Raw genomic sequence first — 26,041 nt, 5'->3', positions numbered from 1 at the left:
CGTGCAAATCTCAGATTTGTTTTGTACAGTTCAATGACGTGGTTCACCTATGACTAGAGCTCACTTAGCTGCATCACCAGAAAACAGATCTTCCACAAAGATTTATCTAGCTTTAAGAACTGGATGGGTCCACAGAATACATGCCAACACCTGCAAATGAGGGTAGTTAGGGATCCTGGTAAAGACAATGAAAGATTCTTCAGTCCTAAAACAAATGATGCAGAATTTAAGCACAAGTAGAATATGAACAAAACTGCTGTTATGCAGAGCTGCTGCTAAACATCACCCTGAATAATAGGATGTTTCAGGCACAACAGTTTTGAAAGAAAATGCACCAGAGTTATACATGAAATGGAGAAATTTAACAATATAGAGAGACTAGATAGAAAATGATGATGTAATAAGGGCATTTAACAAGAGACAAAGGACAGGTAGATAACGACATCGATAGCAGATAAATTGGGAGAGGTTTGACATATATGCATGTTGAGAGAATGCTTCCTTAAGAAAATATAGAACTAGGGCAACTATTTAAAAATTAGTGGTTATCCAGTTAAGTGAGAGACAATGCAAAATTGTGCTATATACTTACAAGTTTCCTCAAGGTGAAATAGAAGCAGATTTTTTGAATATTTTTAAGGCAGAGATAAATTCTTGATAAACAAGAATTTATCTGCCTCTGCATTAAAACCAAATTCCTGTTTATTCAATCTCAGGATGTGTCACAGTCAAGAATTACCTTATTCTCCTGAAAACTTTGCAGAAACAGGAGTCTTTAAGTAAATAACTCCTCTCATTGCCCAAGTGGACTGTAGACAATTCTTTCCAGAAATGATAAGGACTTGTGTGTTTCTTAAACATACGTGGTTCAGAATTGGATTCATTACCAGGGAGAGTATTGGAAACCAATTGAATTGTTGCATCCAAAAGAGACCTGCATAAATTAACTAAAAGGAGCAAATTCGCGTGGAAGGTGGGCAGGGAATTGGGACTCAATGGACTGCTCTTACACAGAGCCAGCACCGAGTTTGTGGGCTTCATTGCTCCCTCCCATGCTCTAACCATTCTAAGATTTTGTTCTACCAAATGTATAGTTGCAACAAGTAGTTTAGCTGTGCACAAAAATAAAACACTACTACCCAATACCATGAAAAGAAGCAGTTTGGTCATTCCGCCAGTGTGCAGTGCCATACATTAAGAACATGGTTGATCATGCCACTTTCCTGCACTAACTCGTTACTGTTCACATGCTTTAATATCCAATAATCTATTGATCTTCCCAGAGGTTTAAAGATTTACTGATCCCCAGAGGCAGAAATTTCTTCTCATCTTAGTTGCTTGGTCCTGAAGGGTCTGTTCTTTGAGACTGAAACCTCTGATTTTAGTAAAATTAAATATTATCCCTGCATCTAACCTTTAGTGCTGTAGAATTCTGTATGTTTCAATGAGATCATTTCTCATTCCACTAAACTTGAGTGTGACCCAGTCTGCTTTATCTCCCCTCAGTGTACAACCACCAATACCACAATGATGCAAACTATGTGCAGTGCTAGAATTTGTTTATTGTCATCTGACTGTACAAATATACAACCAAATGAAACAACATTCCTCTAGAATATTTAACTATTCCTTTTCAATTTAATGAATTTCATTCTTACCATATGGATTTCAAAGAATATAGTGCCACCATATTGACAGCTTTTGTTTGAAACTTGCTCATCTTGCTATGACCACTTTTTCCCAATAGTATGATTACCTCAAGTAATAAAATAGCTACAAGGACAAATAGCCCACAAAATATCAGCTTTAATTGCTTCAAACATAAACTTGGCTAAACAATTCCAGAGGAGATTGGGAGGATATGCAATTTTACAAGAATGTTCACATTAACCAGCAGACAGCCACTAACCAGCAGACAACCACAGCACAATCATCATTTGATGATCAAAACAAATCTACTATACATCACTGTCAGTAACACAGGAGAACGGTAACACAAAATCAAAACACACCTTCCTATTCCTTTATCCAGTGATCATCAACCAAACGTAATTAATGAATTTTCCCGGTCCTCATCTTTCAACCTTTGCCACTTCTACCAGTTTCAGCAGGATCCCACCACATCTTCCCCTCTTATAATCAGAATTACTATCACTGACACATGCTGTGAAATGTTGTTTTGAGGCAGCAGCACAATGCGAGACATAAAAATCACTAAAAATTACAAGATAAATACATAATAACAAGTAGTGTCTATGAGTTCATGGACAATTCAGAAATCTGGTTCTGAGGGGAAGAGGCTGTTTCTGAATTGCCAAGTGTGTACCTTCTGTATCTGCTCCCTGATGGTAATAAAATGAAGAGATCATGTCCTGGATGATTGGGGTCTTTAACGATGGATGCCACCTTCTTAAGGCACTGCCTCTTGAAGATGGTGAGGAGGACTGTGCCCGTGACGGAACTGGCTGAATCAACAACCGTCTGCAACCTCTTGTGATCCTGTGCATTGAAAGCTTCATACCAGATAGTGATGTGACCAGTTAGAATGTTCTCCACAATACATCAATAACATTTCCAAGGCCCTTTGATGACATTCAAATCTCCTCAAACTCCAACTGAAGTAAAGATACAGTTGCACTTCTTTCATGATGCATTAACATGTGGGGCCCAGGATAGATCCTCTGAGATGTTGATGCCCAGGAACATGAAGCTGCTTACCTTTTCCATTGCTAACCCCTGAATAAGGACTGATGTTTGTTCTCCTGGTCGCTCTTTGCTAACTCCACAATTAATTCCTTGGTCTTGTTGATATTGAGTGTAAGATTTTTGTTGCAACATCACTCAACCAGCTGATCTCTCTCACTCCTGTACACCACCGCATTGCCATCAGAGATTCTGCAGAGATGTCATTGCTGATTTTATAGATAGTGTTTGAGCTGTGTCTAGCCACAGTCACAAGTGTAAAGCAAGTACAGCATTGGATTAAGCACGCATCCTTGAGACACACTTGCGTTATTTGCCAGCGAGAAGGAGATGATATTATCAAACTGCACTCTGTATTTCCCTTTATTGGGAGTCCACAGTCAGAGGTGCAGATTTTGAAGCTTGATGATTAGTACTGAGAGGATGATGGTGTTGAATGCTGAACTGTAATCAATAAACAGTACCCTGACATATGTTTTGCTGTTGTCTTGGTGCTCCAAAACAGAATGTTGAGCCAGTGAGACTGCATTTGCAATAGACCTGTTGTGGCTGTAGGCAGATTACAGTATTTGTGAGTGCTACTAGGCAGAAGTCATTAAGACAGCTCACCCTGTTCTTTTTGAGCACCAGTAGGAACACTGCTATTTTGAAGCAGCTGGGAATCTCTGAGTGCAGCGAGAGTTTGAAAATGTTCTTGAACACTCCAGCCAGTGGGTTGGCACAGATTTTCAGCACCCTGCCAGGTACGACATCAGGGACTGATGCCTTTCGAGGGTTCACCCTCTTAAAGGATGCTCTGACATTGGCCTCCAAGACAAGAAATCAACAGATCAACAGATGCAGTAGGGATTTGCACAGGCATAGTGCTATTTTCCCTTTCAAGGCATGCATACAAAACGTTGAGCTCAGAGTGAAACATCACTGACATTTGTACTGTTAGATTTCGCCTTATAGGAAATAATGGCATGCAAACCTGCCACAAATGTCATGCATCACCTTACATCTTTAACTTCACTCAGAATTGGTTTATCGCTCTCATGATGGCCTCCCTAGGTTGCACCTGGAATTCTTGTAAGGTTATAGATTACTGGTGTTGAATGCCACAGACTGAGCCCCCAGAATGCAAATCTCCTTGTTCATTCACAGCTTCATGAGAAGACTCAAGACTCATGTTCTCAAAGGCACACACTCATCCATACAGGTCTTGATGAAGATGGTGACAGTCATGGCATAATTATTCAGATCAGAAGATGAATTATTGAATGTGCCAGTAGTAGAAGAACAGGCAGGTGACCAGATTTGCCAAAGTGTGGGTGCGAGATGGCACGTTAAGTGGTCTTGATGGTAGTGTAACAGTGAGCAGGTTCTCTCTGATTCCACAGGCAGATTGTCAGACACCAAGCTAGCCTGGACGAATATCCCACCATGATCAAGAAGGTATCAGGTTGTGCTGTCTTGTGAATGCTGATTAGTGGTCAGCTCCTGTACTGCCAGCATGACAGCAGAGAGAACAGAAGACATCTGAGCACCACATGCTTTGGGTCAAGTACACAGGACTGAGACAGAACTTGTACTCTGTGCATCACAGTAAGTTAATCATGAAGCAATCTCTGTCACCTCTGCCTTTACTTGATGCCACTGTATGGTTCATATGGTTCATATGGTTGAAGGTGAAGCCCTTGGGCCGGAGCACTGCATCCAGAGATCTGGGAGTGAGCCATGTCTCTGTGAAGCAGAATATACAACAGCCTCCAATGGCCCTTTGGTACTGCAATCTTACTCATAGGTCATCATGTTTATTTTTTTCCCCCAGAGACTCCACATATCCTAAGACACAAGACGGGTTCCCTGAGCTTTCAGCTACTGTACTCGTTCCCTGGGTGGTCTGAGGTCTCAAGTCTATAGGGTCTGAAGATCACTAGCTCTTTTAAGTGACTTGAAAGAACGTTATTTACTGCAATCCCTATGGATGTAGAATTCAGCTGTGGTAGTTATAAACGGCAGTACAGTAGATTCTGGTTAATTGGGTCATCAGTTAAATTGGGGGCAGCCATTCATTTGGGGCAACCCTTAAAGGACAAAAAAAAATTGAGAAAATAACTGGGCTTCCCCTCATTTATTTGGGACATTATGCCACTTAACTGGGGCAATAGACTGTTGCCAAACAGTTTCTAACTAGTGTCTGTCACATGCACTTGCATGGCAATTAGACACTGCACTGTGCTTGGAGCGAACAGTTTTTAAATAGTACCATTTGCATGTGTTTATGTTCAAAACCAGTGATTTTTGTTAGATAGTTGGTGAGAAATAAGCAGGAAGACAATTCAGAACTGTTTTGAACACTGTGCTTTAAAGCTTTGAGATGCCAGAAACAGCTGGGAGCGAAAATGAAATGATTTCACTACTTCAACAAATTAGGAACTGCAAAGAATTGGAAGGTATCAGCAATCATCGACAGTATTGCATGAAAGCAGTCCATTATCTGCACTATGTGCCTGCACTGATTTTGTTCATTGTGTACAATGAATGAATTCCTTTGTTGTTAACTATCAGGAACCAATATAGTTTTATAGTTCAGCAGTATTATTGATATTCTTCTAATTTGTTCAGTATTTCATTCAAATACATAGCTTATTTGTTTTGTCTTTATGCCTTTATAAATTATTTCCATGAAACTGGCTAATTGGAGCAGCCACTTAATTGGGCCAAATGTAGTGGTTCCAATAGGCCTCAATTTAGGAATCAACTGTATTTGATAACTCGCTTGGAAGCTGCATACTAAAAGCCACTACTCTTCAGCACCATCTCTCCCTCTCCTAATGCACGGTCCACCCTCTCAGTGATTTCCTGGTCCACTCATCCCTTCCCACCCACCCTGTCCCAGTCCCCGGCATCTTTCACTGCACCTCCTGCAATTTCAATGTTTGTACAACAAATGCACTTCACTGCCAGCCAGGGACCTAAACGTCTCTTCTAGGTGAGGCAGTGATTCACATAAATCTCTCCAATATGGTCCACTGCATTTGATGTTTGCAATGTGATCTCCTCTGCACCGGCAAAACCAAGCATAGGATTGAGGCGGCAATTGCTTGCAGTGCACTTGCGTTCTTGTCTGTATTCCAATTGCATCTCATTTCAACTCCCCTTCCCATACTGACCTAACTGTCCTCACAGTGAGGCCAAACACAAACCAGAAGAACAAAACCTCAATCCATCCGGGTATCCTATGGCTCGATAACACTGAATTTTCCAAGGTCAGATCACCCACTCCCCATGTTCTTTACCACTTCCACCAGCCCACCTAGGGTATTTGCTATTGTTTCCATCCCCACCAGCAACTGTTACCTTGTATCATCACCCTCCCCCACCTGAATTCCTCTGCTTTCCATCCACATACCTATCTCCCTGGGTTTCTTCCCCTTTGGCTCACCTTTCCAATCCTCTTCTCCATCTTCTTCCATCTGCTTATCAACCCTGTCTTACCTGATTCCACCTATCACCTATGAGATCCTGTCTCATCTTTCCTATGTACTGGTTAAATTCCTTCAACACTCAATAGTGAATCAGAGTTTCAACCCAAAATGTCCACCATCCCTTGGCCTCCATAGATGCTGCTTAACCAACTGACTTAGTACGCATGCGCTGGGTCATGCACGCAGCCTGGTACAGCCATTCCGATCTATTCTTACTTTTTAATTTACGTTATTTTTTGTATTTTTTTTTTTCACAGTAACACGTTGAAGCTACACCCTAACGTGCTGGTAGAGTGTGTTTTATTTGGATTTTCTTTAGCGCTGGAAATGGTTACATCCCGACAGGCGGGACAGAAACAAGGTCACATTGTGTATTCCACGGACCAGCAAATACCGGCCAGTTTAGCGAGCAGAGCGGCAGATACCCCTGCTGAAATCCGGAGGGAAACACACAGAGGATGCAGAGGGGGATCAGAAAGCCAAGGAAAGAGGACGGGGTCGAGACAACAGAGACTTTTGGAGAACAGGAGTTCGGTGGGTAATACCGTTCTGGCTGACCGGAAGTGCACTGAGAGCGGTAAGCGTAAAGGAGTTCGGTGCTTACTGTTCTGGCTAACAACGGATGGTGCAATCCGGGGTATACTACGATCGAGAAACGTGTTTGCAGACTGGATATTGAACTTTTTACTGTTGGACTTCGGCCACATTCCACCGTGATACAACACTTGGCGGCACGGGAGGTCATTCCTGCCTATGGCCATCAAACGTGCAGCTCCTCCTGTGGAGGGTCAGACACCCTGAGCCAATAGACTGGTCCTGGACTTATTTTCCATCTGGCATAGTTTACATTCTGTTGTTTGATTGTTGGGGTTTTTTGTATTGCTATATTTACGCTCTATTCTTGGTTGGTGCGGCTGTAACGAAAACAAATTTCCCTCCGGATTAATAAAGTATATATATCTATCTATCTATTATTCTAGCAGTTTATCTTTTGCTCCAGATTTCAGCATCTGCAGTCTCTTATGCCTATACCTAATAAATCATTGAGCATCAAACTAAATAGAATAGAATCTCAATAGGAAGCATTTTTTTAAAGTCAGTGTTAATAGATAGCTATTGATAAGAGATAAGAAGCATGGCACTGACTAATGCTAAGTCATATACGAATCCATTACAGTTAATTGTGGAGCTGTATACCATGTGTGGATCTAATTTGACTGAGGATCATCAACAACTAATATAACAGAAAGAGCAAGCACCAACAAAGAAAAAAACATCAATAATTCTCCGAAAAGTTGTCCTGTTGGTAAATGAATTTCAATATATTTATGTGTAAAGACGATTGAAGATGCAAGTAGCTTGCATAAGACACTTGCAAACTAACCAGCTATATACAATATAAACTCATTTAGAAGCAACATTGAGTAAGGCTGTAAGAAACTAAATCTAAAGTAAATTACACTTACTTCCACAGGACTATAATTGGAGGTCAAAAAATTCTTACACTTTGAAAATAATCTTTTTGAGACCAAACCCAGTATTGTGTACACTTCTGGTCTCCATATTGAATAAAGGACAATGATTAAGATTTACAAGTGCTGCTACCTCACAGTTCCAGCTACTTCAATTCAGACCTAACCTCATCCGTGCAGACCCTGCACATTCTCCACGTCTGCAGATGCTGAAGTATACACCCATATCTTAAAGTTGCTCTGGTAGATTGGATGAGATTACCTTTATTTGTCATCAAAACATACAGTGAAATGCATTGTTTGTGTCAATAGCCAACAGTCTGAGGTTGTGCTGGAGGCAGACCACAAGTGTTGCCATGCTTCCAGAGACAATATAGCATGCCAATTTACTAAGGTCATCTCATCTATCTTTGGCATGTAGGAGGAAAGTGGAGCACCCAGAGGAAACCTAAGCGGTCACAAGAAGATACAAACTCCTTACAGACAGTGGCAGGAAATGAACCCAGCCGTTGGCACTATAGTAACATCACACTAACCATTACGCTGCCTTGCTGCCCTGATAGGTTAACTGGCTACTACAATTTGCAACTAATTGGATAGGTGATCACAGAATCACTGGGAAGTTAACAGACACCCTGGGAAAGAAAAGGTTACAGGGGGGTAACTGGAGAAATGGAATTAATGGGCATGTTCTGAGAACCAGCATAAACTCAATGGGCAGAAAAAATTACAATAGAAACAAGTGATAAAATCACATCAAGGCGTATAAGCTGGGATCATTTAAAAAGGCTGTGCAGTGACTTGGATCAAGGTCTTAATCTTAAAAGGCTGATGCAGGGGGAAGTCGATCATCTAATGGTTACAAATATAACACAAACACAAAGGAAAGTCAGCAGTCAGTGGAAAATTATCTTGCAGGAATTATTCTTTTGGATAGCTGACCAAAGGATTAATGAGGGCAGTAGACATTGTCCACATAAACTTCACAAGTCTTTTTGACTAAGTACCTCATGGTACCTCAGAAGGTAAGATCACATGGGATTCAGAGTGAGTTGGCCAGCTGGATGTAAAGTTAGCTTGGTGAGAGGAGGCAAAGAGCGCTACTAGGGGGATTGCCTTTCAGATCAGAGGATTGATCAGTCGTGTGCTCTAAGGATTGATGCTGAGTCCATTGTTGCTTATCTATGTTAACAAAATGAATGGGAATAAGATGGCATGAAGAGTTGAAGATGGCGTCAGAGGTTTTTGCGGACATGGCAACTCCTTCCAGTTCATCTATGAAACAGTTTAAATTTCCTGTTCTCATGTATCTTTATTCATGTGGCTGGGGGTTCTGTCAGAGTCTGTGATCTACAGCTGTGCTCAAACTGTACCTTCACGGATGGTATGTACTCAGAGTTCGCCGAGCAGCCTGTGTTTTGGGACCTCCAGGAATGGCTAGGAAGACATGCACCCTCAGGGTGCTGGCCCTGAGGATGACCTGAAACATCGCAGGAGATCCAAACAGCGGCTGTTGGAGCCTCTCCACTCGAGCGGCCTCTCTCAATGGCGTGAGAGCGTTTGTTGATTCTCGAGTCGGAGGAACTCAAATAAGTGACACTGCAGACTGTAACAGTGAAACAGTGAGACGTTGGCCTTCCCTCTCACTGAGGCAGGAGCAATACCTCTCTCAGCCTTCTTAGTGAGAGAAAGCCTATTGAGATGAAGTAATAGGATGGACAGTAGAATTTGATGGACTTTAGATCATGGTCTCTGGGAGCTTGCTATTGCATGGTGGGTAGTGGAGGGGCTGACGCTGGCTGAAGTAAGTGGGGGAGGGTTAATGCTTTTGTTGTTACTTTTGCATGTGTGGGGGGGGGGCTTTTGGGTTCTAATATTTTCTATCATTCAGTCATTGTGTTTTTTTTCCCCTCTGCAAAGAGAAAGGATTTCAGGTTGTATACATTCTCCATTATGAAATTGAATCACTGAACCACGAGTAGTGAGTTTGCAAATGACATGCAGATTGGTGGTGTGGAGGAAGTGAAAAGAGTTGTCCTCACTTAAAGTGCGCAAAAATGGCAAACAAAAGCAAATTCAGATAAGGGAGAAAAAATGCGTCTTGGGAAACTAAACTAGGGCAGGATATACACAGTGATCAACAGAGTCCTGGGGAGTGTTTTTGAACAGAGAGACATAGGAGTATATATTTCCTTAAAGTCATGACACAGGTAAACAAAGTGGTCAATATGGCATATAGCATGCTTGCCTTCATCAGATGGGGTACTGGGTACAAGAGTTGGAATGTGATGTTACAGCTGTACAAGACATTACAAGACCACACGTGAAGTACTGCCTTATACTGCTGAGTGAATGCAATTCGCTAAGAAAGCAAAGAGAGATTCAGTACTGTGGTTGGTACTAGAGGGCTTGAATTATGAGGAGAGACAGGATAAGCTGGGACAGTTTTCCCCGGAGTGAAGGAGACTGACTGAAGGAGTGAACTATGAAAACAAAATCAATAGCACATAGACAAGGTGGATGGTCACAAAGTGTTTTTTTTTTAAGGATAGGTGAACCTAAAACCAGACAGCACAAATCTGAGAGGAGAAAGAATTAAAAACTAATTTCTCCACATAGAGGGTGGTGGCTAAATGGAATGAGCCATCAGAAGAAATGGTAGAAGTACAATTACAACATCCAAAAGCTATACAGCAAGTTTGTGGTTAGTAAAGATAAAGAGGGAAATGGGGCAAATACAGGCAAGTAGGACCAGGTCAAGAAGACATGTTAGTTGGCATGAACTTTGGATCAAAGAGCCTGTTTCCATGCTCTGTAACTATGAATTTGCCCCAAGGACGGTTTGAACATACGATATCTAGGCAACAGTCCATCTTTTGTGTGCTCACAGACATGCACAAAAGAGTTTTGACTTCAGCGCAGTGACACAGAAACAGAAACAGAGGCTATTGAAATAAAGATGATACAAAAGGTACTTTTCAATTGAATCCCTCATTTGCCTTTTCTTTTTAAATTAAATTGTCTAACTACAGCTACTGTGATGAGTCTGCACAGTAGAAAAAGGGTTCCAAGATACATTAAAATGTAAAAGGACACAAGAGAATACTGAGCCAAATGATCAACAAAAAAATGACGGAAAGATTAATGGAGGCAAATGGAGAAAGAGGGATCCATGTAATTTCTCAGTTAAACATTTATAGTGGTGCAGAAAAAGAAAGAAAATGCTTACAAATGGCTTGATAGTACAGTGCTTGGCTAATTTGACAAACCTAGAGAGCTAGACAAAGAAACTATAAAATACGTTCCAATCCCATCCAACATTGTTCAAGCATTTGAATTCAGCTTTGAAACGCTTCAAAGAGAAAAACAAACTGTCATTGGGGAAAGCTGATCACAAAACATCAGATTTTCAGAAATCTCATTGCGCAAACAATTTTTTTTTTTTAAAAATAGGATTGAAATGCCATCCCCATATTGAGCCAACTGTGCACTTCTCTCCAAAGGCCCAGCATCAGGAAGTGATCCCACACAGGAATAAAGTTTTCGGAACAAACGTCCTGAAGCACGAAATAGCCTTTCCAGTGGTCTTGATAAAGCTGAAAACTGGGTCAAGCAATTCCCAATGAGTCAAGTTATTAAGCTTGATCAAGAGTGCAGTATTAGAAAGGAGCAGATAACTCAGTCATAATGCTATTAAACAGGTAGTTGGGTTCTTAAACAACGCCTGAATTTTGTGGAGTAGTTCACATGAAATTAATCTGAAGTAAGTTCTTTTTAAGACAGGAACCATGGGCCAAAATACAAAACAAACGGTTGAGCAGCTCAATGGAATTCACAGTTCCACAGTTTTCAAATCCTTGCTTAATTGATGGATTAATTTTGATGCATTGAATTAAATGAACTATTTAAAAATACTTTATTTTCTGGATATGGCCATTGCTGGCATGGATGGGATTAATTGGCAATCCCTTCTTGCCCTTGATAAGACAGTGGTGAATCACATACAAATCAGTAACATGCTAGGACATTTCAGAAGACATGAGTCAACCACACAGAGTTATATATTGGCCATATGAGATGATGATGACTGCAGCTATCTTCCTTTTAAAGATAACAGTAAATCACTTTTTTATGACAATCTAGTAGTTTCTGTAGTCATCTTTATGAATTTGTTTAAGATTTTGTTGAATTGTAGTTTAGTTAATAGTCTGGAACTTGGAATAACAACAGTTCATATGGAATTCATACAGAGTCTCTGGATTCATATCCAGGCTTCTGGTTTACTTGTCTGGTCCTTTAATGCTTTGTTAGCATCCTACCCTAAATTACAATTTTCAGGAATTTCCAATCTATCTGATTGGCTTCTGCAAGTCAACCCACTAGGAGAATTTTCTTATTCAATTCATAATTCTGCATTTATATCCATTTATCAATGGTATTTTCTGCTTGCATTTACATCATTACTCAAATCAGTTACAATACACATAGGGTACATTAACAAAGAATGCTTAAACTAAAATAGATTCTCAGCAGTTAGCTGGACCAGCAGAATCAATGTTCAGCACTTACCAATTATCATTAGAGTGAAGTTATCATTGCTGCAAACATTTCCAACTGCATTCTTTGCACAGCAGTAATAGACACCATTATCATCAGGGCTGGCACTTGGTATGGTCAAACTGTGCTCTTTGGTGTTAAATGTATAATGGTTCATATCCATTAAGTGGATTCCATCTCTGAACCACTGCCAATTGGGACTAAAAGTTTCGGGGAGGGGGGGGAGGGAAAAAAGAACAAAGAAACCTATGAAACACAAAATTTAGAATAGAATGGTACAAAAATAATTCAAGTTACAACACGTTTCAAAACTATTTTAGTCAGCTTAATAAAAATAATCAACAAGGCAACAATTTGATAACAGAAAATAAATGCATTTAAGAGAAACACTGAAGGAGATTTTTCTTAGTTGTAGGTAACTAAGTGCGTGCGTGTAAAGATAAAATCAACTGGAGCTCATTAAGGAAGCTGGATACTTGATATTAAGAGCTGGTGATACCATTACCATTACCATCCCTACTGCCACTGCAAACTGTGAGATTATTCTGGGGTTTAAGAATTAGTACCAATCTGTGGTCACAATAAATATTATAAAATTGAATCATACAGCACAGATGTGGGCTATTTGGCCCAAAGTTTGCAATAACTTGTGGTAAAACAATCCAGTAAGTCCCCTTCTCCTGATCTTCCCAATAACCCTGGAGATTTTGTTAACCTTTGAATGCTGAGCCAATTCTTTGTGAACACTCCACACCTATAATGCTGACTGTGTTTCATACTATAGAACTAACATCCAATTGAAGAAAATGCAATTACATGGATTTCTCCAAGGTCCATGACAAAGTCCCACAATGCCCCAAAGTGTTGGTGTTTTTGAGAATGGTCACCACATTATGGGGCAGGGGCGAGAGGGGAAGAGTGCAAGAGCTTGTTTTTCTTAGAGTAGAGGATGCTAATGGGGTGGGGAGGGGTACCTGATAAAAATATACTAAATTATGAAAGGCATTGATAGGGTAAGATTGTTAAAAGCCTTTCTCTATAGCAACACTACCTAAAGCTAGAAGGCATAGGCTTTGGTGCTCTAATGCAAGGGGAAAGTATACAGTTAATGGAAGAACTTAACAATATTGATGTACAGGAGAATCGTGGGGCCCAAGAACATAGCTCCCTGCAAGTAGCCTCAAGTAATTCTGGTTGAGCTGACTGTGCCGTGGGAGGAGGGATAGGAAGAGGCCCACGAGAGAAAGGCCTTGAAGTACCAGCCCTTAGTGCAGGAGTGTAAAGACAAGGGATGGCAGGCATGGTTGTTCCCTGTGGAGATCAGCTGCAGAGGTTTCCCAGCCAAATCAGTATGGCAGTTGTCAGATCTGGGCCTAGACGAAAGGAGCAAAAACAAGCAGCTCGTAGGATGGGGGAAGAGGCAGAACGAGCCTCTTGTTGGATTTGAAGTAGGCGAGAGGAGGGGAGCTGGAAGCCAGAAGGAGATGGGCAGTGATTTGGCCACCACTGCCGGCCCACCAACTGGAGAGTCGTGGTTAAGGATCGAAACACTCTGAAGGTTGGGAACCACCTGATGACATCTACTCCTGGCTGAAGGCTACGGTTACCTTACAAGGTAACTGGAGAATGCACCCTAACAGGTGTATGTAACAAGTAACAAGATAGGGTGGTAAAGGAGATCATGGCATGCTTGGTCACATTGATATTCAGGAAGTCCTGTTGCAGCTGTATAAAATTTTGGTTATGCTACACTTGGGAATATTGTTTCTAATTTTGATCACTCCATTACAGGAAAGATATCAGGGCTTTGGAAAGGGTGTAGAAAAGGTTTACCAGGATGCTGCCTGGATTAGTGGGCATGAGCTACAAGGAGAGGTTGGACAAACTTGGGATTGTTTTCTCTGGAGTGTCCAAGGCTGAGGTTAGATCGTATAGAAACTTACAGATTATGAGAGGCATAGAAAGGGTAGACAGTTAGAATCCTTTTATCCAGAGTAGCAAATGTCAAGCAGTAGAGAACATGCATTTAAGGCAAAAGGGAGAATGTACAAAGGAGTGTGCTGGCTGTTGGAGACGTTGTGAAAGTAGACACGATAGTGACATACAAGAGGCAAAAACTAGGCACACAAATATGCAGGAAATAGAGCAAAATGGATCACATGCAAGCAGAAGGGAATTAGCTTAATTTGCTATTGTGTTTGATGCAGACATTGTGGGCTGAAGAACCTATTCCTGCACTGTATTTTTCTGAGGCTTAGAGAGGAGCTGAGGAAGAACATTATCATGGTGGATGATTGGAATCTGCAGGCAATACCCAATGAGCTGGTGGTGACTAGTACTCTCATTACATTTAAAAAAGCAGCAAAGGCAGGTGCTCTTTGTTATATTTTAGTATCTAGGTAAGTACTTAACTCAGGAAGGCATATAAAGGTCACACACCAAGGGGTGGTAATGCCATTAAAATGGATAAGTATTAAGTTGGCATGGGCACAGAGGACTTAACTGTTATTGTGCTTGACAACTTGGACACTGAAATGCTGCTTCATATGGTCCAATGACCCCTTCCCATTTACCTTACCCAGACCCGTTATTATTTTGATTCCCCTGCAGAATCATAGTTATTCAGTGAAGCACCCAAACTGTTTTTACTTCTCCAATAATGACAGGGTATTATTTTACAGAGAGGTGTTTTCTACATGTTAATCGCTCACACAAGGAACTACTTGGCTATTATCCTAACTTTAGCTTTACGAGATTGAACTTGTATCCATTTGCCCTACATTTAATTTAGTCTATTTTACAAACCCCATTTCCAGAAAAGTTGGGATATTTTCCAAAATGCAATAAAAACAAAAATCTGTGATATGTTAATTCACATGAACCTTTATTTAACTGACAAAAGTACAAAAAAGATTTTCAACAGTTTTACTGACCAACTTAATTGTATTTTATAAATATACACAAATTTAGAATTTGATGGCTGCAACACACTCAACAAAAGTTGAGACAGAGGCATGTTTACCATTGTGTTACATCACTTTTCCTTTTAATAACACTTTTTAATCATTTTGGAACTGAGGATACTAATTGTAGTAGATTTGCAATTGGAAATTGAAAACCATTGTCACTCAACACAGTCTGTCGCTGCATCCAGAAATGCAACTTGAAACTGTATTATGCAAGGAGGAAGCCATACATCAACTCTATGCAGAAATGCCGGCGAGTTCTCTGGGCCCGAGCTCATCTCAGATGGACCGAAAGACTGTGGAACCGTGTGCTGTGGTCAGATGAGTCCACATTTCAGCTAGTTTTCGGAAAAAACGGGTGTCGAGTTCTCCGTGCCAAAGATGAAAACGACCATCCAGATTGTTATCAGCGAAAGGTGCAAAAGCCAGCATCTGTGATGGTATGGGGGTGCATCAGTGCCCACTGCATGGGTGAGTCGCATGTATGTGAAGGTACCATTGACTCTGAGGCGTATATTCGGATTTTAGAGAGACATATGTTGCCATCAAGGCAACGTCTCTTCCCAGGACGTCCATGTTTATTTCAGCAGGACAATGCCAGACTACATCCTACACAGGCTACAACAGTGTGGCTTTGTAGACACAGAGTGTGTGTGCTTGGCTGGCCTGCTGCCAGTCCAGATCTATCTCCTATTGAAAATGTATGGTGCATCATGAAGAAGAGAATCAGGCAATGGAGACCACAGACTGTTGAGCAGCTGAAGTCTTATATCAAGCAAGAATGGACAAAATTTCCAATTGCAAGTCTACTACAATTAGTATCCTCAGTTCCAAAACAATTAAAAAGTGTTATTAAAAGGAAAGGTGATGTAACACCATGGTAAACATCCCTCTGTCCCAACTTTTGTTGAGTGTGTTGCAGCCATCAAATTCTAAATTTGTGTATGTTTACAAAATACAATTAAGTTGGTCAGTAAAACTATTGAAAACCTTTTCTTTGTACTTTTGTCAGTTAAATAAAGGTTCACGTGAATTAACATATCACAGATTTTTGTTTTTATTGCATTTTGGAAAATATCCCACCTTTTCTGGAAATGGGGTTTGTAGTTTTCTATACTTGATTTTTCCATGTAATTTTACAGCTGGAAAACTTCACATTTTGAGAATGGTTTTACTGATCCAATTCAACTGAACGCCTGAAATTTTACTTAGTCCACTGTGAAATCCAATCCCATGTAAAAATTCACCTCCATGCCTTCTACAATCATTCACTTTCAATCACTCTTTCCTATCTTACACAATAAAACATTTCTGACTTGGAATAAAGTGCAATATTGCTACAAAATCCTGATTTCTCACACTTAACAAAGTTAACTATTCTTCATTGCATCTCTTCTAATACATAAATATATCACTTGTATTTTGTAATTGTCCAATATAGGTTTTAGACTTTATATTTTCTTCACTGGCTTTTCCTCCTGTCCAGGCTATGAATGCTACCGAAGATCCAACCCACGATCTCTTCTAGTTCAAGACCATTTTGTTCCAATGACTATTTTGTTCCAATTATGTTAATTTTTGTAAACACTGTGCAAAATTTATGTTTAATTTATATTTTTCTTGTGAATGCTGCATCTATGGTGCTTCTGTCAACTCTTTCACTGCACTTGTGCATACATGTACTTCTGCATACAACAATAAACTCATCTTTGACTATACACAGCCAATTTACACACATACAAATCTCTTATTTTGTTTCTATCTGATGAGAGCAGTCTGATAATAATAAACAGGGAATTTTGTAGGCAAGTCAAAAGGGGGGGGGGGGGAGGGGGGCGAAGTATAGCAAATTAGTTCCAAAATTGGTCCAGACAATCTTGCTACTGATAGCTGCTTCCAGTGGTTTTCACAAGACATTTTTGGGTGTGTTGTCCTTTGTTATATATATTGATAATTGCAATTCAAATGTAGGGGCAAGATAAAGCATGTAAATCAAAAAAAAAAATAGGCTGTCAAGGGCAGAGTTAACTAAGTTCCTAGTTGGAAAATGAGTGAAAAAGCTTACCATAGTGGACTGAAATGCAAAGTTAAGGTTACAATCAGATCACTATCTTACTATGCGGCAGAACAGCCTCAGGGATTCATTTATTCATCTGTTCATATTTTTCCTTGTGTTGGTTTCACTATCACTCTCCTTGAACAAAGTCAACCATGACGTGAATAATAACGCTGCCAAAACTTGCATACTGGCTGCACTTTAAGATTGTGCAATCACTTGTGTTGGAAATGTTGGAAGGAAGTTGTCTGGCATTTCACTGACATGGGGTTGGGAAAAGCATGCAGAATGTTAATTAACCTGGCTTTTCTAATGCATCACATTGCGCAAAACATTTGACTTTATATTGAGATAATCTTTCAAAAGAAAAGAAAATTTTCCGAGTTACGGTCATGGATCAAATTTTCCCCTTCAAAGAGTGGTGGGTATATGAAACAGGCTGCCAGTAGAAGCTGCAGATGGGTACTATTACAATGTTTAAGAGATATTTAGGCAGATACATGGTTAGAAAAAGGGGAGACTGGCAAATGAGACTAACTCGAATAAAATCAGTTTGTATGGATGAATTGGAGCAAAGAGGCCATTTCTGCGCTGTATAACTCTATAATACTTAAACACAGAAAATAGGAAAGTTGTGGGCAAATGTTCTAGTTTTTTTTAAACCAACTACTGGTATCCATAGAATTGGTAGGACAGTGGTCACATAGAACCAATTCAGACAAATTTTATTCAGACAACATGGCCAAAGGAACTGCAATTAATAGTGATACTTGATTTATTTCATTATGTTTTACAAAACTGCACCATTGAATTAGTTATTAACAAGCTAAATTGGAAAATTCTTCAGTTGCTTTGTGACAAGAATTATAAAACCAGTACATGAAAGAACTCAAGTGAGACTGCATCAATGGTGGTTAAACACAGATGTTGTTCACTAAAATGTTTGGATTGTGAAAATAAATCCTTACCAATTTATTCCCTTTTTACAGGCATGAGTGACAATTTACAGGTGTCACAGAAGTGACAATGTACATCACCTTGATTTGAAAATGGTGTCCCTCACTGAATGCAGTTCATATCACATCATTATAAAATGCCCAGCAGAGAACATCCTAACAAGTTGCATCACTGCTTGGTAAAGAAACTGAACTGAGGCACACAGGAAGGTTCCACAATAGTATTCAAAACTGCCCAATGCATCAATGGCACCAGCCTACCGACCATCAAGGACATATATACAGAAAAGTGCCAGAAAAGGGCCAGTAAGATCATGAAGGACCTCACACACCCTGCTCATGAACTGTTGGTCCCACTCCCTTCAGGGAGACGGCTACATAAAATCCACAGCAGGACTACCAGACTCAAAAACAGTTATTTTTCCCCAAATAGTAAAGCTGATCAACACCTCCACCCATTAACCCACCCCTCCACACCCCAAACCAAGCTCATCATTGCCTGTAAATCACTTTCATGTACAGTGTCACTTTATGGATATACAATCAATTTATGTGTACAAACTATTTTGCATATTTATATTTATTGTGTTTTAAAAAAATTTTTTTTGGTGCTGCATCAGATCCAGAGTAACAATTATTTAATTCACCTCTACACTTGTGTAATGAAAACAGAAAACAACCTTGAATCTTGAAGGAAGCAGTCTATACAATCTAACTGGTAGAAGTGTTCAGTAATAGAAGGCATTACTTACCGGGGGTGTCCATTAATGTGACACTGCAGAGTTATTGGAGCTGACGTTTGTATTTCAGACACATTCCGTGGAACTTTCAAATCCACTCCTCCTGTTTCTATCCCTGTAATAAGTTTTTTAAAAATATAGCAGTCACTACTTAGAAGCACACTTCTGCCAAAACTTTATACTTCAAAATGGCAACATCCATCAATAATTCCCACCATCCAGGTCATACCATCTTTCGCAGCTACTAACAGGCAGGAGGTAAAAAAGCCCAATGTCCTACATCACTACATTCAAGAACAGCTAATTTCCATCAGTGATTTGGTTCTTGAGTCAACTGGCACAACCCTAATCACTGCAGTTTAGCAACACCATGACCACTTTAATAACACTGGACAACAAATTTTTTCAAAAGTGTTGCTTCCTCTGAATTTTTTTTTTTTGTTTATGATAGACTGCTTGAAGATGAACACAAATATAATTTCAGACTACTTGTATCATGTAGTAATTTGGAGAAACAACAAATTAACTTTTATTGAATATAATATGTTTAATTGCATAATGGTGCTGATGCTTTGCAACAGTTCAACTAAGTTAAAAATATTTTGTTAATGATTTTCATTTGTACTCGGTATTTGAGGCTTCTCGCTTAAATGTCCAACAATAATTCACCAGCATTGATGGATTCCAGTTGCTTTTATCCATGACCGCAATGTCCTGGTGAAACCTTTCACCATGCTCGTCACTAACAGCACCAAGATGTGCAGGGAAGTCTAAATGGGAATGCAGAACATGAATCTTTAGTGACATGTTGTATTTCATGGTTTTATATGCTTGAAGCATGCTTTCAACCAGCTGCATGTAGTTTGGTGCTCTGTAGATGGGGAGAAAAATTTCAACAACTTCCTTGAATGCCTTCCTTGTGATTTTCTCTGGTCCCACTAGAAATTCTTCAAATTGCCTGTCATTGATAACCTGTTTGATTTGTGGACCAACAAAAATGCTTTCCTTAATCTTGGCATCAGTTATTCTGGGAAGCATCTGTCTCACAAATTAAAATCCTTCATAGAAATATTTGTGCCTGGTGATAGCAAATTCTATCCTTACAGTCCTGAACCCAATAATTATTACTAAAACCTGTCCTGCCATGCAACAGCCGCGCTGCCTAAGCATGCCCAAGCATGTCTGGACAAGATAGGAAACTTTCCAGCTTATATTGTAGGCAACATTTTAATTGACTTGAATTATGAATTGAAATAATGAACATAAGTTTATTTAAAAATGGTGCGTGATAGGGAAATTTCATGGTGATTTTCACGATCAGTAGCCCAAAATTCATAAGATACACCGAAAGGTATTCAGGAAGCAAAATCTTTGTTGTCCAGTGTAACTTTTCACTAAAATGGATGGGGTTCTTTTTGTTCTAGTTGTGTTCTTTCCTGTAAAAGTTCTGTTTAATTAATTTTTCTTGCCAATGTTGCTTATATGACGTGACATGCCTATGATGCCACTTAATTGCACTCGCATTTACATATACTTGAGAAGATGATAATAAACTCGATTGACTTGCAATTTTGACACTTCAGACTCCAAAAATAAATCTTCCTTTATCTACCTCATCTTTCCTTATACCACATTAACTTGATTACTGACTCAGCAAATACTACTTTCATTTACTGGATAACCCACAATCAATTCCTTGGTCAGTGGTAGGGAGAACCAGAAATGGGGGATTACCCTTCAGAAGGAGGGGAATTGTAGAACAGTTATTCAAAGGAAAAAAAATAAGACAGAAGGCTAAGGGGTGGGGGGTTGCACGCAGTGGGACAGTGGCTTGAAATATCACTGTGGACAAAATTATGGAATGTCCCAGAAAGAATATTTTATGCATGTTGATGGTAATAGGGTAACCCGTGGTAACCGGTATGTGGGTAGAGGATGTATGAGAGTTTCTTAAATGAATAATTCTCATCTGTATTCACCAAGGAGAAGGATATTCAGAAACCAGATGGCAGAGGGGAAGTAGTTGTTCCTAAAGGGTTGAGTATATGTCTTCAGACTCCTGCACCCTCTCTTTGATGGTACTAATAACAAAACATGTCCTGGGTGATGGAGGGGGGGCAGGGATCTTTCATGATGGATGCCACCTTTTTGAAGCATCGCCTTTTGAAGATGTGTTCGATGCTAGGGAGGCTAGTTCCTGTGATGGACCTGGCCTAGTTTGCAACTCTCTGCAGCTTTTTCCGTTCTTGTGCGGTGACCCCCACACCCCCAAACCAGATGGGTTTGCAACCAATGTGAATATTCTCCACGGAACATCTGTAGAAATTTGCTAGAGTCTTTGGAGACATACAAAATTTCTTCAAATTCCTAACGAGATATATTGGTGGCATTGTTGTCAGGGGTACAGTTTTACTCTATGGTATCATATTGATGAGTTGGTGAGACAGCAAGAGCAATGGCAAACAATGTAAAACAGGCGAGTGTGTGGTTATGAACTTTAGGAGAATGAATAAGGGTTCACATGCACAATGAATGAATGAACAAACCTTCGGGAATTTTAGGGAACAGAGAGATCTCAACATACAAGTCCAAGGATCCCTGAAGTTAGAGCATAGGTAGTTAAAGCACATACGGCAATTACCAGCAGCCAGCAAGAATATTAAAGCATAGAGATAATGGTAAACTATATAAATAATAGGTTAGGCCACAGCTCAAGTAATGTTGGTATCTCTGGTCACCATATTATAGGGTGGATGTAACTGCAGTGAAGAGGCTGTGGATTCAAAATAATTTCACTGCACCATGTCTGGAACCCACCAAATGTTGCCTTGCATGGAGTGTTTCACTTAAGAGTAGAGAATGGACAAGGCTGGATTTGTTTTCCTTGGTGAAAGGGAGACTGAGGGATAGTTGATTCGTACTTCATTACCACCTCCCGAGCATTACTACCAATGGACAGCAAGTGTTGATCTTATCAGAGTCAACCAAATTTTCTAAGAAAATGAAACAAAACAATAACAAATCCACTCTCTTTGTAATACTTATCAAGGAAGGAAATGTGATAACTCTGCCCAGTCTGGCATAAATATTACTTAACACCCAACAATGTGGTCAACTCTTGACTGTCAACTGAAGTGGCCAATGGACAAGCTACTTATATTGACTGGTAAATTAAATCTGGATAAAATGATGGTCACTTCCACATTACATGAATTAATGAATAATAAATCATGCTGCATCAGAAAAATACCGCCATGGCAGTGTTTACAGCAGGTCAATCTAATTTCCTGCTGGGCAGGAATATACAGAACATTGAAGTCACGCATTAATGCCTAAACCATTAGCTGACAACAAAGCCATTTATTTCTCTTCAGGACATGAACATCACCAACAAACCTGTTTGGATATTGTCCAGACCCTAATTCCCACTGTAGTAAGTGGCTTACAAGATGACAGAGGACAATCAATAGTCAACCACGTCAAGAAGTTTGGGAACATACACAAGTCTGAGATAAAAATAGAAAAGACTGGAAAATCTCATGTGCACACAGAAACACAAGACTCTGCAGATGCTGGAAATCCTGAGCAACACATACAAACTGCTGGAAGAATTCAATAGATCAGGAAGCATGTTTATCTCCTTTAATAGATGCTGCCTAAGCTGAGTGCCTCCAGCATTTTGTGTGTGTTGCTCAAAAATCTCAGGTCATCAGCAGCATCAGTAGAAAGCAAAACAGCCAATGTTTCAGGTCTGTGACTCATCGTATGTGCCCACTGGCACCAGCCTACCTGCCATCAAGGACATATATACAGAAAGATGTCAGAAAAGGGCCAATAACTTCATGAAGTATCCCATACACACGCCGCTGATCAACACATCCACCCAGTAATTCCACCACTACTTTATTATTCCCTGTCAGCCACCTTATCTACCACCTAGGATTACTTTATGGACATACAATCAATGTATATCAGCTATCTTATGCATGTATGTTAATTGTTTATTTTGTTATTATTATATTCTCCATATTTTGTGTTTTTGTGCTGCTTCAGATCAGAAGTAACAATTATTTCTTTCTCCTTACACATTAAACAATCTTGAATCTTTCACCTGATGCAAATCCTAAGTGGTGATGGATCCTTTTTCCACGGATGCTGTCTGATCTACTAAGATTTTCCATCTCTCTGTTTTTATGTTTTTTTTTCAGCATGTGCCATTTCTTTGATTTTTCAAGACAGATCTGACAAGGACAGGTTTCCTTCCCTGAAGGGAATCAGTGAACCAGTTGGTCTTTTATGATAATCTGGTAATTTCATGTTCAACATTACAGATGGTTGTTTTTATTCCAGATTGGCTCTTAAATATTAATATACATTTCCTGCCAGTTCAATATAATCTATGGGAAGACGCTTTTCACACAATAAAGATGAAAGTGAAATGTTCTTTGTATATTTCAGCAGAGGAGGATCTTTATATTGTTACTTGCCATCTGGCTGAGGAAACAAAATATTAACTTTTTTCAATTAAGCAGTTTTCACCCAAAAAACAATACTCCTCCAATCTAGCTGCAAAACTGGCAGTTAAAACATCAGAATATGAGAAGCAGAATGATCTGAGTTTATGGCCTCGAGCTTGTCTGTATTAATTAGAACATCCTCTGAGCCTGCTGTCATTCAAACACATCATGACTGATTTCATCTTGGCTTTGGCTCCACTTCACTGTTTTCCAGAACTCTCAGCTTCCTTATACTCTATGATGATTTCTCACATTCTTACTAAACTTTATTCTCATTTGAGATTGACTATTCAATTCACCCAGCTTCTGGCTAAATCATAGCAATGAGGTGAAACAACATGGCAGCTCCACAACTAGCTGTGACACCAGCTAAATGAAGACAGTAATATTGTACAGGTCTCAAGGTTACAGAAAGTACTGGAGATACATTCTCTTGCCTTCTGCCTATACCCTTTGACATGCTTACTAATCAAGAACCTATCAATCTCCGCTTTAAATATACCCAATGACTTAGTTTCCACAGCAATTTCTGGCAATGATTTCCACAGATTCACCACCCTCTGGCTAAAGAAATTCCTCATCTGTTTTAAGGGGTGTCCTTGTATTCTGTGGCTGTTCCCTCAGATTCTAGACTCCCCCACTATTGGAAGCATCCTCTCAACATCCACCATTTAAGACTCTCAATATTTGATGATTTCGATGAGATCCCCCTCAAACATCTGAACTCTACTGAGTATAGGCACAGACCCATCAAGTGTTTCTCATTCATTAACCCTTTCTGGTCCTTAGCATTGTAGAATATAAACTTGAGTCCATTATGATGTGCAACTTGTCTACTCAAAGTACTGCTACTCACATTTGATATTGAAAGATGCCACTGACGTTTGAGCCTCCTCTCCAGTGACTGTATTCCGAGCAATGCACTGGAAGTTTCCACTGTCTTCTCTCCGATCAACTGCTGTAAACTGCAGATTGCTTCCTTCAATGAAGCGCCTTTCAGACGTCTTTACAGGATTGCCATTTAGAAGCCATTCAAATTTTATATTTGTTGGAGTTTGAACTTCACAGCGAAGAATTGCACTGCGCCCATGTAAAGCATCTTGGGAATAGGGCTCCTTAGTGAATTGAATTAGCGCATGTGAACAGCACACTAGAAAAAGGAAAATATTATTCATTAGTCATTAATCTCACACAAAACAAAACTCAGCAAATACTTAACAAGTTCTGCAACATCTGTGGAGACAGAAACAGAAGTTCACGTTCAAGTCAATCATCTTTTCCCTATTGCAAGGTTTTGTCCAAATGAACAGAAGTTGACACGAACACAAAAAAATGATGTCCACTACTCACTCGCCTCTGAGCTTTCTTTACCACATTCAGGCCAGGTATTGTAACAATGAAGCTTTAATCAATATTTGCATACTTTTTAAAAAATATTCTACTCAAAAACTAAATATCCAGGGTGGTGGGTTGCATTCCATATTTGGAGAAATGACCTCTTGCATTTATACAGCACTTAGCATTTATAGCAGCAGCATTACAAAGTAATAAAAGAACCCTCCCCACCACCAATTTATTGTCAAATTTACTGCCACATCCCTTCCAGGAATGCTGACCTTGAAGTTCTACTCCTCTCTTCCACGGATACCGACTCCCTACTCACCATTACTAGCTTTTTTTTTCTGTTTTTATTTAAGTTTAAAATTTCAGTTACATTTGACTCTAAGCCAGAAAGAGAAACAAAGGAGCAAAAGACTGAACATTCAGTCAGAAAGTAGAATTTTGGAAACATTTTCAATCAGGAGAGAGACAGTTTTTAATACGAGAAAATTCATGAACTTTGGGCCTTGATAATTGAAGCCTGTCACTGCGATAGTGCTAAGAGAAAGAAAAAAAATCAAGATGCACAGAGGCCTGAAATGGAGAAGCAGAGAGAACTAAGTATGTTATTGCTAGAATGGGACAGGGTAATAAGGAGAAACGACAAGAAAAGGTTTCAAAACCCATATGCCATCAGAATGAGAGTCAGCTTCCAATGATGCGTGGTGAATGTGGTGCAAGTTGGGGGTACATGGGAAAGAGGGAAAGACAAACTGGGTATGGATGAAATTTGAACCAAGTGCATGATCTTGTATGAACACAAACTTCTGTTGGATTACAGATGGGAGAACAGCCAGGTTACACAAAAGGGACAAATTAAGGATTATATAACCAGTAATAGGTAGGACAGAGACATGTGATATTAAAACAGTGGAACTTGGTGATCTTGGTGCTTATCACGTACCCTGTGACGGGTTAAAGAACCAGCAGAAATGGAAAACACTCTGGAGTCCAGTATTGCTACTAACTAATGGCATTTATTAGTAACTACACAATACAGTAATATAAATGCAGATAAATCAAACAGGTTAGCAATAATTATATATAATTAAGTGTGGAATATATACATATGAAAACCAAGCTTCTTCAAGTCTAGGGGTAAATGGATAGAATCTTACGATGATGAGTAAAGTTCAGTTCAGTTCGTGGTATTGAGTTAAGTAGTAATGGAGAGAGAGAGGGACAGATTTGAGTCTTTAGGTGAGCTGACGCCGATCTTCC

General features: G+C 39.7%; 1 protein-coding gene across 1 annotated transcript in view; it reads right to left on the bottom strand.

The window, feature by feature from the left end:
* Window positions 1–26,041, bottom strand: part of LOC140191284 (inactive tyrosine-protein kinase 7-like) — a 211,542-nt gene that overhangs the window by 86,653 nt on the left and 98,848 nt on the right. Inside the window, exons 2-4 of the mRNA XM_072248558.1 lie at window positions 24,297–24,590; window positions 18,936–19,038; window positions 12,218–12,405 (exon numbers count right to left, since the gene is read on the bottom strand). Coding sequence (XP_072104659.1) covers window positions 12,218–12,405; window positions 18,936–19,038; window positions 24,297–24,590 — 585 coding nt within the window. The remainder of the gene's footprint in view (window positions 1–12,217; window positions 12,406–18,935; window positions 19,039–24,296; window positions 24,591–26,041) is intronic.

This window comes from Mobula birostris, chromosome 2, assembly GCF_030028105.1.
Source record: "Mobula birostris isolate sMobBir1 chromosome 2, sMobBir1.hap1, whole genome shotgun sequence".
Lineage (NCBI taxonomy): Eukaryota > Metazoa > Chordata > Chondrichthyes > Myliobatiformes > Myliobatidae > Mobula > Mobula birostris.
Note: the sequence above shows the minus strand (reverse complement) of the source record. Positions and strands in the feature narration are given on the sequence as shown.